General features: G+C 47.7%; 1 protein-coding gene across 1 annotated transcript in view; it reads right to left on the minus strand.

Annotated features, from left to right (window-relative positions):
- The window catches only part of LOC143298092 (neuromedin U receptor homolog nmur-2-like), a 371,228-nt gene that overhangs the window by 100,100 nt on the left and 250,054 nt on the right, over nucleotides 1-21,074 (minus strand). Inside the window, 1 exon segment of the mRNA XM_076610778.1 lies at nucleotides 1-255. This exon segment is cut by the window's left edge and continues 47 nt beyond it. Within this exon segment, the coding sequence (XP_076466893.1) occupies nucleotides 1-255 (255 nt within the window).

Below are 21,074 nucleotides of genomic sequence, written 5' to 3' on the forward strand. Positions count from 1 at the left end.
GGGGGTAGGGCAGAGCACAGCAGCAGGCCAACAGCCAGGCCAGCACGATGATCCTGACGGCCCGGGCCAGGCTGGAGATGGTGTGGGAACGGAGTGGGTGGCAGATGGCCACGTAACGGTCCACCGTGAAGGCCGTGATGGTCAGCACGCTGGCGTAGGCCATCATCTCCGACACGAAGGCCTTGACCAGGCAGAAGCCAGCCCCGAACCGCCAGGGGTAGGCCTCCCAGATGGTCGACATCTCCGGGGGCAGGGCTGGAACACAGCAGCACATCCCATGGACACCACATCACGTGAAACCACATCACATCACGTGGACACCACATCACATCACATGGACACTGTCGCGTGCAACTTTTCAAACTAAAGTTATGGCCAGCTCTCTCACGCTCTCTCACCTTTATCCAAACAAAAGCCTGGAATAAACAGATACAAAACATTTACTCCAAATACTTTAACAAAAAAATCACAGACACGATACAATAATTAGACACCACAAAGAAAAAAGTCTGTTCGTTTTCCTCTTTCACATGAGGAACACCCACAATTTTCCCTTCGTCACCCTCTTCTGTGACAGTTTGTCTTTTTTCCAGTAATACTGAGCTTGGGGGGGGGGGGGGGGGGGATAGAAACTGGCACCACACAGTTTGCAGTTCGTTGTCCTGGAAGGTGGACTCTGGTGTTGGCTTGGGGAAACACGTCCACCAGCGACGCTCGAGCTCCCCAGGCGGAAGACGGCCACTCAAACAGCGGGGGATGAAGTTGAGTCTCCACACAGGAAGAATGGAGTTCCCTAGACAAAAACCTAGAATCTGCGGCTAAGTTCTAGTGAATTATCCACGATTTTGGTAGGATTCCGCCGCCGCCCACCATCTCGGGGCGGAAGGGGAATCACAATAGCACTACGTTACATTATGGACAGTGACTCATTCACTCCCCTTAAATATGGTTTACTGGCAAAGCAATCTGAGCAAACTGAACGGTCTTCCAGTCTTTCTACGAAATATTAATTCCCGAAGTAATTTACAAATCCACGGAAAATAATCTCACAAACAAATGTAGGCTAGACTTTACTTCACTGTTTCCACATTCAGAACTGGGAGAAATAGTAATTCTAGCACATTAAACAGAATACATGAGGTAATTTGAAACTAATACGGTGAAAGTAATACCGAATTAGAGAATAAACACCCAAGCAAAAAACCACGTGTCAGTTTCAAGCAAACTGGTAACGTTCCAGACTAGGAAATAACTCTACGACGAAAATGAGAGATAGCACATGTAACGTCAGACCGTAAAAATTCAGGTAACAAACGCATGAAGAGCAGAAGTGACTAATAACACAGATACGTATATTTTCGGACGGCTGTACAACAAATACTACAAACTGCAAGATCATTTTATCAATGCAACGACTAAGATAAATGAATGAATACCTCAACGGTTTCTGATCTCCGGCCAAAATACCGGCTGAGCGTCTCTCTCCATAGGACCCTACACTTGACCTGGCCGAGTGTCCTGCTCCACTGACTAATGGTGCTGGTTTTCCAAAAGGAGAAAACTTTCTATAACTCACCAATTAGAAATATGCACGTCATGTTTTCTAGTGCAACACGTGCATTCCATACACTTCCTTGGCTACATGGAGCACGCGGAAGAGCTACAAGGAGAGGGGTCAACCAAAAGTGGCAGCGTTCACACACACGCACGCACAACCCTCCTTGTCCGTGACAACACCCCCCTGATTGAGCACAGACATCTGTCTGCACGGCTACAAAGGGGAAACAATTATTCCACAGATGCCCGACTCAAATAGTCGGCACCAACATTCAGTCTGCCAGGGATCACTCGAACTGTGAAGGAGTAAGACTGTAAGAGCAAACTCCACCTCAGCAGCCTTTGGTTCGCAACTTTTGCTGTCTGCAAGTACCGCAGAGGTTGATGATCAGTCTCGAGCACAAACTGCTGACCATACAAAAACTGCTGGAATTTGTCTGTAGCCCACACTACTGCTAAGCACTCCTTCTCAATCGTAGAGTAGTGACTTTCAGTTCCAGACAATTTCCTGCTGGCAAACGCGACAGGGTGTAATACACCTTCCCTCTCCTGCAGGAGCACCGCCCCCAGACCACGGTCTGAGGCGTCAGTTCGTAAGACGAACTGGCAGGACAAATCTGGCGGTTGCAACACTGGCCTAGAAACCAGACGACCCTTCAAAGTTTTGAAGGCCCGATCGCACTCAGGAGTCCAAACGACGTTGTTGGGAGCACCTTTCCTGGTGAGGTCCGTCAGGGGAAGTGCTATGGCAGAGAAATTAGGGATAAACTTACGGTAGTAGCCTACCAGGCCCAAGAAGGCTCGCACTTGCGTCTTAGTCTCAGGAACTGGTGCTTTCATAACTTTCTCCACCCTGTCCATTTCCGGCAGGATTTGACCGTGCCGTACAACATGTCCCAGAAAACTCAGTTCCTCGAACCCAATGTAGCACTTCTTTGGACGGACTGACAAATTTGCTTCCTCCAATCGCTGGAAAACTGCCTCTATAGCAGAGAGATGTTCTTCCCATGTTTCGGACGCAATCATGATGTCGTCCATGAAGTTATGTACATTTTTCATGCCTATGGGATCCAGCAAAGCTCTCATCATCCTTGAGAAAACTGCTGCTGCATTCTTCAAGCCGAAGGGCATCACAGTGAACTGGAACTGTCCACTGGGGGTAGTGAAAGCGGTCATAGGCCGGATGTCTTCTCTGACCGGAATTTGCCAGTAACCTTTGCTGAGGTCCCACTTGCTGAAGTACCGGGCTTTACCTAGAGAAGAGAAAAGATGCTCTACGTCAGGTAGAGGTTCCGCATCAAAGACGGTGACGTTATTCAAACGTCGATAGTCAACACAGAACCGGATCTTTCCGTCTTTCTTGCGAACCAGAACTACCGGCGCATTATAGGGAGATGCAGCAGGCTCTATCACCCCAAGCGTCTTCATGGTCTCTACCTCTTGCTTGACGATCTCCACTTTGGCATGGGGCAAAGGGTACTGTTTTACTCGCACCGGCTTTGCTGTTTCTACGGTCATGTCAAACTCTGCCAAGTTCGTCTTCAACGGTACATCCGTGATGACCTTCTCATGCCGACGAGCAATTGTCAAAACTTCCTCTTTCTGTTTGTCATTCAGACCTGGTCCAAAGTTCAAGTCAGCTATTGTTTCCTCAGCCACCAGACTGGGCACAGGCAACTCCCTGTCAGCGACAAAAGTTGGTTCAGTCTCCTCTATGACAGCAACAGCCACCATCGGAACTTCACAACAGAGTCCGCCTGTCTTTCCACATACCTCTTCAGCAGATTCGCATGGTACAATTTGTCCTGTCCTCCCATGCGAATCTTATAGTCAGCTTCTCCCTTCCTCTCCAATACCTCAAAGGGACCCTGCCAGCACAGCTGTAATTTGTTATGTCTCTGGGGCAAAAGCAGCAGTACCTTGTCACCAGGGGAGAACGCACGATTCTGAGACTTCCTGTTAAAAACCTCAGCATGTCTCTGACAAGCTGCAGCCAAATTCCTGCGTGCCAACTCACAGGTTTCCTCGATACGGTTCCTCAAGTCTACTACGTACTCTGCAGTAGTGCGAACTTCTTCAGAAGTATGTTCATCTGTCCACAGCTGGCGCAAGACAGACAAAGGCCCTCGTACTGTTCTTCCGTACAGGAGCTCAAATGGTGAGAACCCCAAACTCTCCTGAGTCGCTTCTCTGTAAGCAAAGAGCAGTGCAGGGATATACCGATCCCATTGCTTTGGTTTCTCCTGAGTAAGCTTCCGCAACGCAGTCTTCAGAACGCCGTTGTACCGCTCTACCAGCCCATTTCCTTGAGCATGGTAAGGAGTTGTTGCCAACCCACGGATGGACAACAATCTCTCCATCTGCTTCATTACATCGCTCATGAACTGGGTTCCGCGATCAGTTAAAATCTCAGATGGCACACCAACTCGAGTCCAGACCTCCCACAGCGCTTCAGCAACCGTGGTAGCTTCAACGGTCTTAAGAGGAACGGCCTCGGGGTACCGGGTGGCGTAATCCACAACCACCAAGATATAGCGGTTCCCTGACCCTGACTCAGGAGTAATCGGCCCAACAAGGTCAACTGCTACCCGCTCAAAAGGAGTGTCGATCAGAGGCATCTTCCCTAGAGGTACCCTCTGAGGTTTTGGAGAGACTTTCTGGCATTGGTCACAGGACGAAACAAATCGGCGAACGTCCGCACACATACCAGGCCAGAAAAACTGTTTCCAAATCCTGTCCAGAGTCTTCTTTCCTCCTTGATGACCCCCCATAGGCGGTTCATGAGCCAGTTTCATTACTCCCTGTCTAAGCTGTGCGGGGACCACAACTTGACTGTACTCAGTCTTCGCCTGACGGTACTCACGGTACAGAATACCCTTCCTCCACCTGAAGGACACCTCGCCTGTACGACCAGAAACCCTAACGTCTCTACGATCGGCTGCCTCCCGCAAAGACTTCAATCCGGGATCACCTTTCTGTAGTTCCTTCAACTGCTCTGGCGTCACGGTCTCGGGACCTGGAGATGCCACCCGCAAAGTAGAAGGTTGCCTCTTCTCTGCTGCCTGAGCACGAGTGACTACAGAGATATCCTTGGGTGTACCATACACTGGCAGAACTTTTCGGTCTTCCAACCGAGCATGATTCCCAACTATGAAATCAACCACTGGAGTCTCCATAACTACAGCTTCAACCTGACCTGTGAAAAACGGACTCTCTATCCTAACCACAGCAATAGGATAGTGCCGCTTGATGTCTTTCTCGGCCATTGAAACCTCAAGTTGCCTGCCGGTAAGATGACAATCAGATATGAGAGACTTCTTCACGACACAGACATGAGACCCTGTATCACGCAGTCCTGGTACTGCCTTGCCTTCGACCACGACCAGACAGTGTGGATCGTATTCCTGCTCTCTACATGGCGTGCAGAGAGTAGGCACCTGAACTGTTTGCCTGACCTCTGTCCCTTGATGCTGTACTGCGCCCGCCGATTTCCCTTTCCTGGGACAGTCTCTAGCCAAGTGCTTAGGTGACTGACAGATGAAACAAGTCTTAACAGAGGAATTCCCAGACTCGCTCTTAGTTCCACCCACCTTGGACTTATCCTGCCCCGCTGAAGCGTTACCACTAAGACCTACCGGCTGAAGAAACTTCCTCCCACCCCTATGAGCCATGAAGTAAACTTCAGCTGATGCGACAGCTTCTTCCAGAGACTGTGGCTGCTTCTCCATCACGTAGGCGGCCATGTCAGCCTGCAAAGATTGTAAGAACTGCTCAAGGAGAATCAATTGTTTCAGATCAGGAATCTTAGATTGCTCATGCCACTGCTTTAAGTTGTCCTGCAACCTGGCACTAAACTGCACAAAAGTTTCATTGTCTTTTCTTTTACAGTTCCTGAAACGACGACGATACGTCTCTGCATTCAATTGGTAACGAGCTAAAAGTTGCTCCTTCAGCTTATCGTAGTCACCCGCGTCAGCGTCGCTCAGGTTGTTGTAGACATCCTCCGCCTTACCAGTGAGACGAGTAGAAACTCGAGTCGCCCAGGTGCTCTTCTTCCATCCGTACAGAGTAGCGACACGCTCAAACCTCTTCAACCAAGACGAAATGTCACCCTTACTGTCATCGAACTTTGGAAGGCTGGGGCGAAATCCACGGTCGTCGTCAGTGTCAGACTCTCCCTCTACCTGATCCATAACCATACTGTTGCCATAATTCTTCCCTTTCTTCTCCCTCTGCAGAACCTCAAGCCGGAGGGAATGCTCTTCACGCTGTTGTTGGTGTTGTTCCTCCTCCCATTCCAGCTGTTTCCGCCGCTGCTCTTCTTCCCATTCCAGCTGTCTCTGATGAGCTCTTTCCTCTAACTCCCTTTTCTCTGCAGCCTCATCCTCCTTAAGCATTTGACTAGCAACAAACTCAGCAACTTGCTCCCTGGGAACCTCTAACTCAGCAGCGAAACTGCGCCACCGTGAAATACGATCCTGCCTCCTTTCTGCCATGACGCTAAGCTTGCGGCCAGAACGAAGTTCCATGCAATCAGTGAATGACCAATATACACTAAAGAATGAAGTAATGTACAAATGTAAACTGGTAACTTACAGATCCAAGTCCACTCCAAACACCTACAGCTACCTGTCAATTCATTACGATAATGTAATTAAGATTGGGAGATGGGAGTGAGTAGTGAACGAGGAGAGTGGCCAGTGACAAAAATGAATTCAGATACTACTATCCAAGAAAGGATCCTGGCAGGCTCGCCAATTGTCGCGTGCAACTTTTCAAACTAAAGTTATGGCCAACTCTCTCACGCTCTCTCACCTTTATCCAAACAAAAGCCTGGAATAAACAGATACAAAACATTTACTCCAAATACTTTAACAAAAAAATCACAGACACGATACAATAATTAGACACCACAAAGAAAAAAGTCTGTTCGTTTTCCTCTTTCACATGAGGAACACCCACAATTTTCCCTTCGTCACCCTCTTCTGTGACAGTTTGTCTTTTTTCCCAGTAATACTGAGCTTGGGGGGGGGGGGGGGGGGGGGGGGGGATAGAAACTGGCACCACACACAGTTTGCAGTTCGTTGTCCTGGAAGGTGGACTCTGGTGTTGGCTTGGGGAAACACGTCCACCAGCGACGCTCGAGCTCCCCAGGCAGAAGACGGCCACTCAAACAGCGGGGGATGAAGTTGAGTCTCCACACAGGAAGAATGGAGTTCCCTAGACAAAAACCTAGAATCTGCGGCTAAGTTCTAGTGAATTATCCACGATTTTGGTAGGATTCCGCCGCCGCCCACCATCTCGGGGCGGAAGGGGAATCACAATAGCACTACGTTACATTATGGACAGTGACTCATTCACTCCCCTTAAATATGGTTTACTGGCAAAGCAATCTGAGCAAACTGAACGGTCTTCCAGTCTTTCTACGAAATATTAATTCCCGAAGTAGTTTACAAATCCACGGAAAATAATCTCACAAACAAATGTAGGCTAGACTTTACTTCACTGTTTCCACATTCAGAACTGGGAGAAATAGTAATTCTAGCACATTAAACAGAATACATGAGGTAATTTGAAACTAATACGGTGAAAGTAATACCGAATTAGAGAATAAACACCCAAGCAAAAAACCACGTGTCAGTTTCAAGCAAACTGGTAACGTTCCAGACTAGGAAATAACTCTACGACGAAAATGAGAGATAGCACATGTAACGTCAGACCGTAAAAATTCAGGTAACAAACGCATGAAGAGCAGAAGTGACTAATAACACAGATACGTATATTTTCGGACGGCTGTACAACAAATACTACAAACTGCAAGATCATTTTATCAATGCAACGACTAAGATAAATGAATGAATACCTCAACGGTTTCTGATCTCCGGCCAAAATACCGGCTGAGCGTCTCTCTCCATAGGACCCTACACTTGACCTGGCCGAGTGTCCTGCTCCACTGACTAATGGTGCTGGTTTTCCAAAAGGAGAAAACTTTCTATAACTCACAAATTAGAAATATGCACGTCATGTTTTCTAGTGCAACACGTGCATTCCATACACTTCCTTGGCTACATGGAGCACGCGGAAGAGCTACAAGGAGAGGGGTCAACCAAAAGTGGCAGCGTTCACACACACGCACGCACAACCCTCCTTGTCCGTGACAGACACATCACGTGGACACCACGTCACATGGACACCACATCACATCACATGGACATCACATCACATCACATGGACATCACATCACATCGTATCACATGGACATCACATCACATAACATCACATGGTCTTCACATCACATCACATAACATCACATGGTCTTCACATCACATCACATAACATCACATGGTCATCACTTCGCATCACATCACATGGACACCACATCACATCACATGGACACCAGATCACATCACGTGGACGCCACATCACATGGAAACCACATCATGTGGACACCACGCCACATCACGTGGACACCACATCACATGGACACCACACCTCTTCATCTGTCAGTGCCCAAACTGCCCCCACCACTTCACTTTATGAACCATACCTAGGTAACCCCTCTTCATCTGTCAGGGCCCAAACTGCCCCCACCACTTCACTTTATGAACCATACCTAGGTAACCCCTCTTCATCTGTCAGGGCCCGAACTGCCCCCACCACTTCACTTTATGAACCATACCTAGGTAACCCCTCTTCATCTGTCAGGGCCCGAACTGCCCCCACCACTTCACTTTATGAACCATACCTAGGTAACCCCTCTTCATCTGTCAGGGCCCAAACTGCCCCCACCACTTCACTTTATGTTTCAGTTTCAGTTTCACTTTCTCAAGGAGGCGTCACTGCGTTCGGACAAATCCATACACGCTACACCACATCTGTTGAGCAGATGCCTGACCAGCAGCATAACCCAACGCGCTTAGTCAGGCCTTGAGTGCATGCTTACATATTTGTGTACCTATGAAAGTGGATTTCATTTTACGTAATTTCGCCAGAGGACAACACTCTCGTTGCCATGGGTTCTTTTTCAGTGCGCCAAGTGCGTGCTGCACACGGGACCTCGGTTTATCGTCTCATCCGAAAGACTAGACGCTCAGTTTGATTTTCCAGTCAAACTTGGGAGAAAGGGCGAGAGCGGGATTCGAACCCACACCCTCACGGACTCTCTGTATTGGCAGCTGAGCGTCGTAACCATTCTGCCACCTTCCTCACTTTATGAACCATACCTAGGTAACCCCTCTTCATCTGTCAGGGCCGCGACCTGTGACCCACTGGCCATTATCTGCACCTGTCAGAATGGCCGTTATCAACTCTGGCCGTTATCTACACCTCTCAGAATGGCCGTTATCTACACCTGTCAGAATGGCCGTTATCTATACTGGCCGTTATCTACACCTACACCTGTCAGAATGGCCGTTATCTACACCTGTCAGAATGGCCGTTATCTATACTGGCCGTTATCTACACCTACACCTGTCAGAATGGCCGTTATCTACACCTGTCAGAATGGCCGTTATCTATACTGGCCGTTATCTACACCTGTCAGAATGGCCGTTATCTACACCTGTCAGAATGGCCGTTATCTATACTGGCCGTTATCTACACCTGTCAGAATGGCCGTTATCTATACTGGCCGTTATCTACACCTGTCAGAATGGCCGTTATCTACACCTGTCAGAATGACCGTTATCTATACTGGCCGTTATCTACACCTGTCAGAATGGCCGTTATCTACACTGGTGTTATCTACACCTGTCAGAATGGCCGTTATCTACACCTGTCAGAATGGCCGTTATCTATACTGGCCGTTATCTACACCTGTCAGAATGGCCGTTATCTACACCTGTCAGAATGGCCGTTATCTACACCTGTCAGAATGGCCGTTATCTATACTGGCCGTTATCTACACCTGTCAGAATGGCCGTTATCTACACCTACACACCTACAATGGTCAGAATGGCCGTTGTCTATTGTTCAGTTGTCTTTCTATCCCCCCCCCCCCTTTCCTTTCTACATGCAGCAAGCCATCAGACTGGACAGATGATTATCCACTGATTACATCGTGACAAAGCCACTTGCAGAAAAATAGTATCTACTTGTCACCAACCTTCAGATCCAATCAATTGGATTTCATGACAGAGACACACAGAGAAGGTGAGAAAGAGAGAGAGAGAGAGAGAGAGAGAGACAGACAGACAGACAGACAGACAGACAGACAAGGGGAGGCAGAGAAAAATAATCCGTATGAGTGTGTGTGTGTGTGTGTGTGTGTGTGTGTCTGTGTCTGTGTGTGACTGTGTTTATGGGTGCCTGTGCGCAAGTGTGTTTTTGCTTGTGCGTGTGTGTATGCATGTGTTTGAGTGCGCGCACGCAAATGTGTGTTTGTGCAATGTGCGGTTTGTGTGTGTTTGTGTGTGTGTGAATGTGTGTGTGTGTGTGTGTGTGTGTGTGTGTGTGTGTGTGTGAATGTGTGTGTGTGTGCTTAACAGAGACAAAAGAGACATGGCAGGAAGGGCAGTGGGGGTGGGGATGGAGGCATGACAAACAAATAAACAACACTGGATGACAAAGGGACGTGGCAAGAAGTCCGGTGAATACCAGCCGCCGTGGCGAAGCGGTTAGCGTCGCGGACTGACGGCTGAGAGGACGCGGGTTCGAATCCCAGCGGAGGTGGGTTTTTCGGCCCGTGGCCGGCTCCTACCCAGAGTTGAGTGTGCTGTGGGCTTTAATGGAGAGTCTGGGACCACACAGTCGAGTGTCATCCACTTCAAGGATGCGTATTTGGGTGTGTTGCTCTAATTAACCTGACCAACACTGCAAGTGTCTGTATCTCTCGGGCCTGGTTAACGCCGGGATATCATTATGACTGGAAGCGTGGAGTACAGCCTTGTCACGCAGTCCCAAACCAAAATGGACCTCCATAGCAACATCGTCATCGTCGCCGTCATCCTCCTCCTCCTTCATCATCATCAAAAATTATTTATAAACAAAAGTCTCAAAGTCTGTGGCCTTTCATGCCCTGCTCTCATGGTGACCTCAGTTTCTATACCCCTCCACTTCCGTGCTTGGGGTGAGTCCTGTCAATGTCTTCAGTGTTGGTAGATTCATGGGGGGCTGTTTTTTTGTGTGTGTTTTTTTTTTTTTTTTTTGTTCCTTCCATCATCATTTTTCTCCTTTCTGTTGCCTTTCCTTTCTCTTTTTTTTTCTTTTCTCTCATCTCTTTATTCTGCCTTTTTTTTCTCTCTCTCTCTCTCTCTCTTTCTTCCCCCTGTAATCTGTCTTCTTACTATTGTCATGCTCAAACATTGTCAAGGTCATGCAACATATAAAATCACATACAGGGTAGTTTCGTGCACAATATCTAAAAGAGGCGAGGTAGACACGATCTCATTCTCTCTCTCTCTTTCTCTCTCTCTCTCTATGGGGGGCTGTTGTTTGAGGGACGTGGTGGCGGTCTCCACACTGGGAGGGACGCTCACTCAGTCTGGCTCCGCGACTAAGCCATTATTGTCGTTAGTAGGGGGCTTAGTAGGTGGTGTCTTAAGTACGTTGAATCAGAACAGGCACCGCTGAACACCACCGAAGTGACTCAGCAGCAGTGCAGGGTCTCCTCTGGTGTGTGGCCTCCTGGCGACCTAACATCGATGGTTCCCTGCGGACTGCCGACGCTGGAACTGTGACGGACGAACCCGGGTGTGGGCGTGTATGGAGGAATCTAAATGAGCGGCGTGGGAGTAATGCCACTGAAACGGTGCAGATGATGGGGCAGCAAAAAAAAAAAAAAAAAAAAAAAAAAAAGGAAAAAAAATCCGGTGAACGGGGTGTGTGTTCATTCCACCGCTCTTCTCCCTAACTATGCTAATCACCCCCCACCCCCCTCAACCTCCCCCAACACCACCACCCTGCCCCTCACCACTACACCCCGCTCTGCCTTCAGTCTGACTCAGATGGAGGATGAAGGGAGAGAGACACACACACACAGACATAGAGAGACAGAGAGACACACACAGACATAGAGAGACAGAGAGACACAAAAACACAGCGAGAGACAGAGAGCCAGAGACAGAGAGAACGCTGGTTTGTTGTTTTGTTTACAACATGCAGAAAACGTTCATGGCATTTCGATTTCGAGCAATATTGACCTGAGCAAAATCGTATTATCGCGCGCGCGCGCGCGCGCACACACACACACACACACACACACACTGCTTTGCTTTGGTTTGCTTTGTGTGTTCCTTGGTTTTGTTTTCCTTTGCTTTGTGTTTTCCTTTGCTTTGTGTTTTCCTTTGCTTAGTGTTTTCCTTTGCTTTGTGTTTTCCTTTGCTTTGTGTTTTCCTTTGCTTTGTGTGTTCCTTGGTTTTGTTTTCCTTTGCTTTGTGTTTTCCTTTGCTGCGCTGCGCTTCGCTTAGCTTAGCTTCACTGTTTTTACTTTTCTTTGCTTTGCTTTGCTTTGCTTTGCTTAGTTTTGCTTAGCTTTACTTACAGTATTTTGCTTTGTTTTGCTTTCCTTTGTTTTGTTTTGTTTTGCTGTTTTGTTGTTTTTTGGTTTGGCTTTGTTGTTTGGCTGGATTTGTTGCTGGTGTTGCTGCTGTTGTTGTATTCATAGCTTTACTTTGTTTTGCTTTGTTTGGTTTTGTTGTTCTTGGTTGTTTGTTTTGCGTTGCGTTTTGTTTTTGTTTTGCTTTTATTGTTTCGCTGGCTCTCTTCCATCTTGCTGATAAGGAACTCACATTGTGTAGGCTGTTTTCTTCGGGTTACATGTCACACACACACACACACACACACACACACACACACACACATACACACACACACGCGCGCGTGTACCGAGAGAGAGAGAGAGAGAAGGAGAAAGATGAGGATTTCGAGAGAAAGTTAGTTCATTTTGTTTCATTTACTGTGTGAGGGAAACACCCGTGGCATTCCAATTTCATTGATCCGAGCGAAACTGTATCAAAGGAAACACACTCACGCATGCACGAAAGCGCACATGGACACACACACACACACACACACACACACACACACACACACACACATCCTCCATCACACCAAACAACCTTGGACTGGTGCCTTTCCTCCCCAAGGTCTAGCACTGTACCGTTCGTGTCAAACTGCTTGCACTAGAGAGCGCGAAAGTTTTTTGTTTCCTTTATTTTTTTTCTCCTTTTTTCAAGTTTGGCACGCTTTTAAGACATCTCTCTCTCTCTCTCTCTCTCTCTCTCTCTCTCTCTCTCTCTCTCTCGTGAAATTTCTGCTTACAAGCTTTTAGAGAAAGACACAAATGCTGATGCAGAATATACTAAATTGCAGAGTGTTATTAATGAAACATGTCAACTCGACTGAAATTAATCACCTTAATCACCAAGTATCAGTAGCTCAAGGAGGCGTCACTGCGTTCGGTCAAATCCATATACGCTACACCACATCTGCCAAGCAGATGTCTGACCAGCAGCGTAACCCAACGCGCTTAGTCAGTAGTCAGACTGGAACATATGTCGAAGACAGAAACTCCAAACCATCCAGCAGCAGATTGGAACATATGTATAACGCGACGCTGGTCTGTGTTCATGGGGAAAAGTACACTGTCCCTTCAGTGTCAACGTGAAGCAGACTGTCCCTTCAGTGTCAACGTGAAGCAGACTGTTCCTTTCAGTGTCAACGTGAAGCAGACTGTCCCTTCAGTGTCAACGTGAAGCAGACTGTCCCTACAGTGTCAACGTGAAGCAGACTGTTCCTTCAGTGTCAACGTGAAGCAGACTGTCCCTTCAGTGTCAACGTGAAGCAGACTGTCCCTTCAGTGTCAACGTGAAGCAGACTGTTCCTTCAGTGTCAACGTGAAGCAGAGTGTTCCTTCAGCGTTCACGTGAAGCAGACTGTCCCTTCAGTGTCAACGTGAAGCAGACTGTTCCTTCAGTGTCAACGTGAAGCAGACTGTTCCTTCAGCGTTTACGTGAAGGAGACTGTCCCTTCAGATTCAACGTGAAGCAGACTGTCCCTACAGTGTCAACGTGAAGCAGACTGTTCCTTCAGTGTCAACGTGAAGCAGACTGTCCCTTCAATGTCAACGTGAAGCAGACTGTTCCTTTCAGTGTCAACGTGAAGCAGACTGTCCCTTCAGTGTCAACGTGAAGCAGACTGTCCCTTCAGTGTCAACGTGAAGCAGACAGTACATATAGAGTGATGAGTGATAACGTGAAGCAGACAGCATATATAGAGTGATAAGTGTTAACGTGAAGCAGACTGTCCCTTCAGATTCAACGTGAAGCAGACTACATATAGAGCGATAAGTGTTAACGTGAAGCAGACAGTACATCTAGAGTGATGAGTGTTAACGTGAAGCAGACAGTACATTGAGAGTGATGAGTGTTAACGCGAAAAAGACTATAAATTCAGAGAAATGAGCGTTGATTACCCAGACCATGACCAACTGCGGATCCAAGCAATAGCTACGAAGTACATTACTCTGGGTCAAACGTTGAGCCGACCGATTTCATTGGCCATTCCTCACATGTAGGAGTGACTTAATTGTTGTGACTCAGTCTGTTGAGGAAGGCACCTAGATCTTTCTATAATTCTCTGCGCCATCTGATGTCTGTTGTTCAGACACTTTCCCAAAAGCCGCCAACAGCGGTGTGATGAATACAGCTGGGGCCCATTGGTCTGTCTCTGTCTGCCTGACGTCCCTTCAGGGGACAGCACTGTGCCGGCTTTCTTCCGCGTCATGTATGGTCTGTCTGTCTGTCTCTCACTCTGTGTGTGTGTGTGTGTGTGTGTGTAGGATGAGCAGCGCCCTGTATGTGTGTGAGTAGGGTGTAAACTGATTGACTATTTCGTCATTGAGTTTTGTTCATGCTTTGAGGTCCGTTTGAGAACAAACTGTTTGCAATTGAGCGTTTAAGATAAGATAAGATAAGATAAGAATAACTTTATTATCTCCAACTGGAGAAATTTGGTCAGGTGCATTATCACAACATAGACAAGTAAACAACATGGGGACCATAACTGTAAAAGCCAACAACAGCCCCTACAAATATTACGAAGATACAAATGTAAAAAAATATCACATACATCGTTTCATACATACATCCACACACTGCAGGTAATAACTAGTATTCTTAATGTAAAAACAGAAAGAATTAAGAAACATTATTTGAATATAATTATAAACATAGCCTACTATACTGCACATTCATTATAATAGACAGATAAGATAAGAATAAAGATGAATTGCGTTTATGCTTATGATAATTATATGATACAGTACACTAGCTTGACACGTTACAAATGATCGGCACCATCAGGTGTGCACTGATTTCTTTCTGTTCATGCATGGTGCTCTTTCCCTTTGTCAGAAACCACGAATGAGGAAGTAACAAAGAGAGAGAGGCAGAGGGGGAGAGAGGAAGAGAGAGGGAGGGAGAGAAAGGGGGGGAGAGAACAGGGAGGGGGGAAAGGGAGAGAGAGAGGGGGGAGGGAGAGAGGAAGAGAGAGGGGGAGGGAGTGAGAGGGGAAAGGGAGAGAGGAAAAGAGAGGGGAGGGAGGGAGAGAGATATCAGAGGGAGAAATGAAGTGTCAGGAAAGAGAGAGGGAAAGCAACCAACTCAAACACACAGGGTGTCGCTCTTCTGTGCGCTTCCCTCAAGACCTTCAGGGACAGGACGCAGTGACGGAGGGACGTGCACTTAGAGTGAGGCACATGAGACAAACGAACTGTAACTGGCAGGTAAACTGGTTAGTATCACAGACAGTCCACGCGTTTTTTTTTGTGTTTTTTTTATCTGCTGCCCATCATATGCACCATTTCAGTGGCATTACTCCCACGCCGCTCATTTAGATTCCTCCATGCACGGCCACACCCGGATAGGTCCGTCACAGTTCCAGCGTCGGCAGTCCACAGGGAACCATCGATGTTAGGTCGCCAGGAGGCCACACACCAGAGGAGACCCTGCACTGCTACTGAGTCACTTCGGTGGTGTTCTGATTCAACGTACTTAAGACACCACCTACTAAGCCCCCTACTAATGACAATAATGGCTTAGTCGCGGAGCCAGACTGAGTGAGCGTCCCTCCCAGTGTGGAGACCACCACCACGTCCCTCAAACAACAGTCCCCCATGAATCTACCAACACTGAAGACACTGACAGGACTCACCTCAAGCACAGAAGTGGAGGGGTATCGAAACAGGTCACCATGAGAGCAGGGCATGAAAGGCCACAGGCTTTGAGACTGTTTTGTTTATATTGATGATGATGAAGGAGGGGGAGGATGACGATGACGATGACGATGTTGCTATGGAGGTCCATTTTGGTTTGGGACTGCGTGACAAGGCTGTACTCCACGCTTCCAGTCATAAAGATATCCCGGCGTTAACCAGGCCCGAGAGATACAGACACTTGCAGTGTTGGTCAGGTAATTAGAGCAACACACCCAAATACGCATCCTTGAAGTGGATGACACTCGACTGTGTGGTCCCAGTCTCCCCATTTAAGCCCACAGAACACTCAGCTCTGGGTAGGAGCCGGCCACGGGCCGAAAAAACCATCTCCGCTGGGATTCGAACCCGCGTCCTCCCAGCCGTCAGTCCGCGACGCTAACCACTTCGCCACGGCGGCTGGTAAGGAACTTACGGGTTACTGGGATACTGTGAGCACACGCCACCTCCACACACATGCATGGAAACTCTCTCTCTCACACCATCTCTCTCACTCTCTCTTGCTCTCTCTTTTCCTCTCTCACACACACTCTCTCTCTATCTTGCTCTCTCTCTCTCTCTCTCTCTCTCTCCCCCTCTTCTCTCTCTTTCTTTCTCACTCTCTTTCTCTATCTCGTTTTCTCTCCTGCTCTCTCTCTTCCTCCCTCCATCTCTCTCTCTCCCTCCCTCCATCCCTCCTTCTCTCTCTCTTCCTCCCTCCATCTCTCCCTCCCTCCCTCCATCTCTCTCTCCCTCCCTCCATCTCTCCCTCCATCTCTCTCTCCCTCCCTCCATCCCTCTTTCTCTCTCTCTCCCTCCCTCCATCTCTCCCTCCCTCCATCTCTCTCTCCCTCCCTCCATCTCTCCCTCCCTCCATCTCTCTCTCCCCCCCTCCATCTCTCCCTCCCTCCATCCCTCCTTCTCTCTCTCTCCCTCCCTCCATCCCTTCTTCTCTCTCTCTCCCTCCCTCCATCTCTCCCTCCCTCCATCTCTCTCTCCCTCCCTCCATCCCTCCTTCTCTCTCTCTCCCTCCCTCCATCTCTCTCTCCCTCCCTCCATCCCTCCTTCTCTCTCTCTCCCTCCCTCCATCTCTCTCTCCCTCCCTCCATCTCTCTCTCCCTCTCTCTCTCTCTCCACAAACTAAACAAAGCTCTGTGAAGTAACACGAAGTGCAGTGTATCAGTGTATATTTTTTTGTGATGCTAATTAACAACCCACAATGAAGCAGTACCTCAACACTTTCACAGAAAAACGAACAGTGCCGTTTTGACACCAAGCAAGCAAGAAACACTCTTCACGTACACAGGCTTTGGTCGATAAACACACTCAGACACAATGGTGCCAGAGTACAAAAAAACGATAAAAGAAGAAAAAGAAGAAGACCCCCCAACCCCCACGCATGCGCGCACACGCACGCACACACACACACACACACACACACACACACACACACACACACACACACACAGAGATTAGTAAGTACTTTGTTGTGGTTGTTTTGTTTTCACAGCGAGCGAGCTGTTCGCCGCTTGATGCATCTGACATGTGTCACTTCACAGGTAACTACAGGTAACAGGATCCAGTTTGTTAGCAACACGTCAGTCAGTGTGGTGGAGAAACATCACGTCAGTCAGTGTGATGGAGAAACAACACGTCAGTCAGTGTGATGGACAAACATCACGTCAGTCAGTGTGATGGACAAACATCACGTCAGTCAGTGTGATGGAGAAACAACACGTCAGTCAGTGTGATGGACAAACATCACGTCAGTCAGTGTGATGGACAAACATCACGTCAGTCAGTGTGATGGACACACAACACGTCAGTCAGTGTGATGGAGAAACAACACGTCAGTCAGTGTGATGGACAAACAACACGTCAGTCAGTGTGATGGACACACAACACGTCAGTCAGTGTGATGGAGAATCAACACGTCAGTCAGTGTGATGGACAAACAACACGTCAGTCAGTGTGATGGAGAAACATCACGTCAGTCAGTGTGATGGACAAACAACACGTCAGTCAGTGTGATGGACACACAACACGTCAGTCAGTGTGATGGACACACAACACGTCAGTCAGTGTGATGGAGAATCAACACGTCAGTCAGTGTGATGGACAAACAACACGTCAGTCAGTGTGATGTCAGTCAGTGTGATGGAGAAACATCACGTCAGTCAGTGTGATGGACAAACAACACGTCAGTCAGTGTGATGGACAAACAACACGTCAGTCAGTGTGATGGACACACAACACGTCAGTCAGTGTGATGGAGAATCAACACGTCAGTCAGTGTGATGGACAAACAACACGTCAGTCAGTGTGATGTCAGTCAGTGTGATGGAGAAACATCACGTCAGTCAGTGTGATGGACAAACAACACGTCAGTCAGTGTGATGGACAAACAACACGTCAGTCAGTGTGATGGAGAAACATCACGTCAGTCAGTGTGATGGACACACAACACGTCAGTCAGTGTGATGGACAAACATCACGTCAGTCAGTGTGATGGAGAAACATCACGTCAGTCAGTGTGATGGACACACAACACGTCAGTCAGTGTGATGGACAAACATCACGTCAGTCAGTGTGATGGACAAACAACACGTCAGTCAGTGTGATGGAGAAACAACACGTCAGTCAGTGTGATGGACAAACATCACGTCAGTCAGTGTGATGGACAAACAACACGTCAGTCAGTGTGATGGACAAACATCACGTCAGTCAGTGTGATGGACAAACAACACGTCAGTCAGTGTGATGGACAAACAACACGTCAGTCAGTGTGATGGACAAACAACACTGCACAGTCAACAACAGCAGGCTCCGTGGCAAACTTTGTCCCACGTTGGACTTGTGATCCACTGTACACCAGCAGTCAGGGTTCCAGGCCCCTTTTCAGCATGGCGTGTCGTTTGGGACAGGCACTGTACCCAAGCTTTTCCTTGATCAAGGTGTGGACAGGTATCTGACGTGGCTCGGGGAAGGCTGCATGTTAGCGGAATGGAATAGGATGATCGGGCTCCTCCTCCCTATGCCCAGCCCTATACTCAGTGGAGAGGAATTCTCTTCCAGAGAAAATCAGGTTATTCTGATGCTGATTCACGTCCCCGCTGAGAGTAAAAGGCTATCAGACCTAACCTCTGTGGACAGGAATTATCTTACAGAGATAATCAACCTATTCTCAATCTGATCTAACCTCAGTGGATAGGAACTATCTTACACATATAATCAAGTCATTCTCAATCTGATTCAGTTCCCCGCAGAGAGTAAAAGGCTATGAGACGCAAACAACACCGGATTCTACACACAGAGAGAAGGGTGGGAATAATCTATTATGTTGATTGTAGTGCACACAATGACACTTACACACGCATTTTCGCACACGCGCTGCTCATGCTCACACACAAACACATACACATGCACACACGCGCACGCACGCGCGCGCACGCACGCACGCACGCACATGCACATGTAGGAAGGTCAAACACAAGTCCACGCACACACTATAGTCACGAAATCCCCTGTGCATTCACATACCTTCTTCACACGAAATCCCCTGTGCATTCACATACCTTCTTCACACGAAATCCCCTGTGCATTCACACACCTTCACACGAAATCCCCTGTGCATTCACACACCTTCACACGAAATCCCCTGTGCATTCACACACCTTCACACGAAATCCCCTGTGCATTCACACACCTTCACACGAAATCCCCTGTGCATTCACACACCTTCTTCACACGAAATCCCCTGTGCATTCACACACCTTCACACGAAATCCCCTGTGCATTCACACACTTTCTTCACACGAAATCCCCTGTGCATTCACACACCTTCTTCACACGAAATCCCCTGTGCATTCACACACTATATTCACACGAAATCCCCTGTGCATTCACACACTTTCTTCACACGAAATCCCCCGTGCATTCATACACTATATTCACACGAAATCCCCTGTGCATTCACACACCTTCACACAAAATCCGCTGTGCATTCACACACTTTCTTCACATGAAATCCCCTGTGCATTTACACACTATATTCACACGAAATCCCCTGTGCATTCACACACTATATTCACACAAAATGCCCTGTACATTTACACACTATATTCACACGAAATGCCCTGTGCATTTACACACTATATTCACACGAAATGCCCTGTGCATTCACACACTTTCTTCACATGAAATTCCCTGTGCATTTGCACACTATATTCACACGAAATGCCCTGTGCATTCACACACTATATTCACACGAAATCCCCTGTGCATTCACACACTTTCTTCACATGAAATCCCCTGTGCATTTACACACTATATTCACACGAAATGCCCTGTACATTTACACACTATATTCACACGAAATGCCCTGTGCATTTACACACTATATTCACACGAAATGCCCTGTGCATTTACACACTATATTCACACGAAATGCCCTGTGCATTCACACACTATATTCACACGAAATGCTCTGTACATTTACACACTATATTCACACGAAATGCCCTGTGCATTTACACACTATATTCACACGAAATGCCCTGTACATTTACACACTATATTCACACGAAATGCCCTGGGCATTCACACACTATATTCACACGAAATGCCCTGGGCATTCACACAAGAGACAGAGACAGTGTTCAGAATGGAACAAAGAGAGCGAGAGGGAGTGGAGAGAGAGAGACAGAGACAGTGTTCAGAAGAGGACAAAGAGAGCGAGCGGGAGTGGAGACAGAGAGAGAGAAAGAGAGAGAGAGACAGACAGACAGACAGACAGACAGACAGAAAGAGACAGCGTTCAGAATGGAACATAGAGAGCGAGTGGGGGTTGAGAGAGAGAGAGAGAGAGAGAGAGAGAGAGAGAGAGAGAGAGAGAGAGAGAGAGCGTTCAGAATGGAACAAAGAGAGCGAGAGGGGTGGAGAGAGAGAGACAGACAGAAAAAGTTTTGATATAAATCAATATTTTCTGGCATCAACGGAGAGCAAAGACGCTGAAAATGAGGACAGCCAAGTTGTCTCCCCTCAATCCGTGAACAGCCAGTGAAACAAACCCTATGGCCGGATGAACGAATCACACTCATTGGCGATGGTCCAGTTTGGTTCAAAATCCGGCTTCTCTGATATTTTGTTCTTGTTCTTTTTTCCCTTCTTTTTCTTTACCGAGTGATTGGTTGGCATGCATTGTGTTGTCAGTCTAAATTCCTCCATTACTTTAACAAATCCTGACTGCAATGTCATAGCATTAAATTCACGCACGCATACTTCACGAATGTGTGTATGAGAGTTAGTGAAGAGAGAGAGTGTGTAT

Source organism: Babylonia areolata, chromosome 23 (genome assembly GCF_041734735.1).
Source record: "Babylonia areolata isolate BAREFJ2019XMU chromosome 23, ASM4173473v1, whole genome shotgun sequence".
NCBI lineage: Eukaryota > Metazoa > Mollusca > Gastropoda > Neogastropoda > Buccinidae > Babylonia > Babylonia areolata.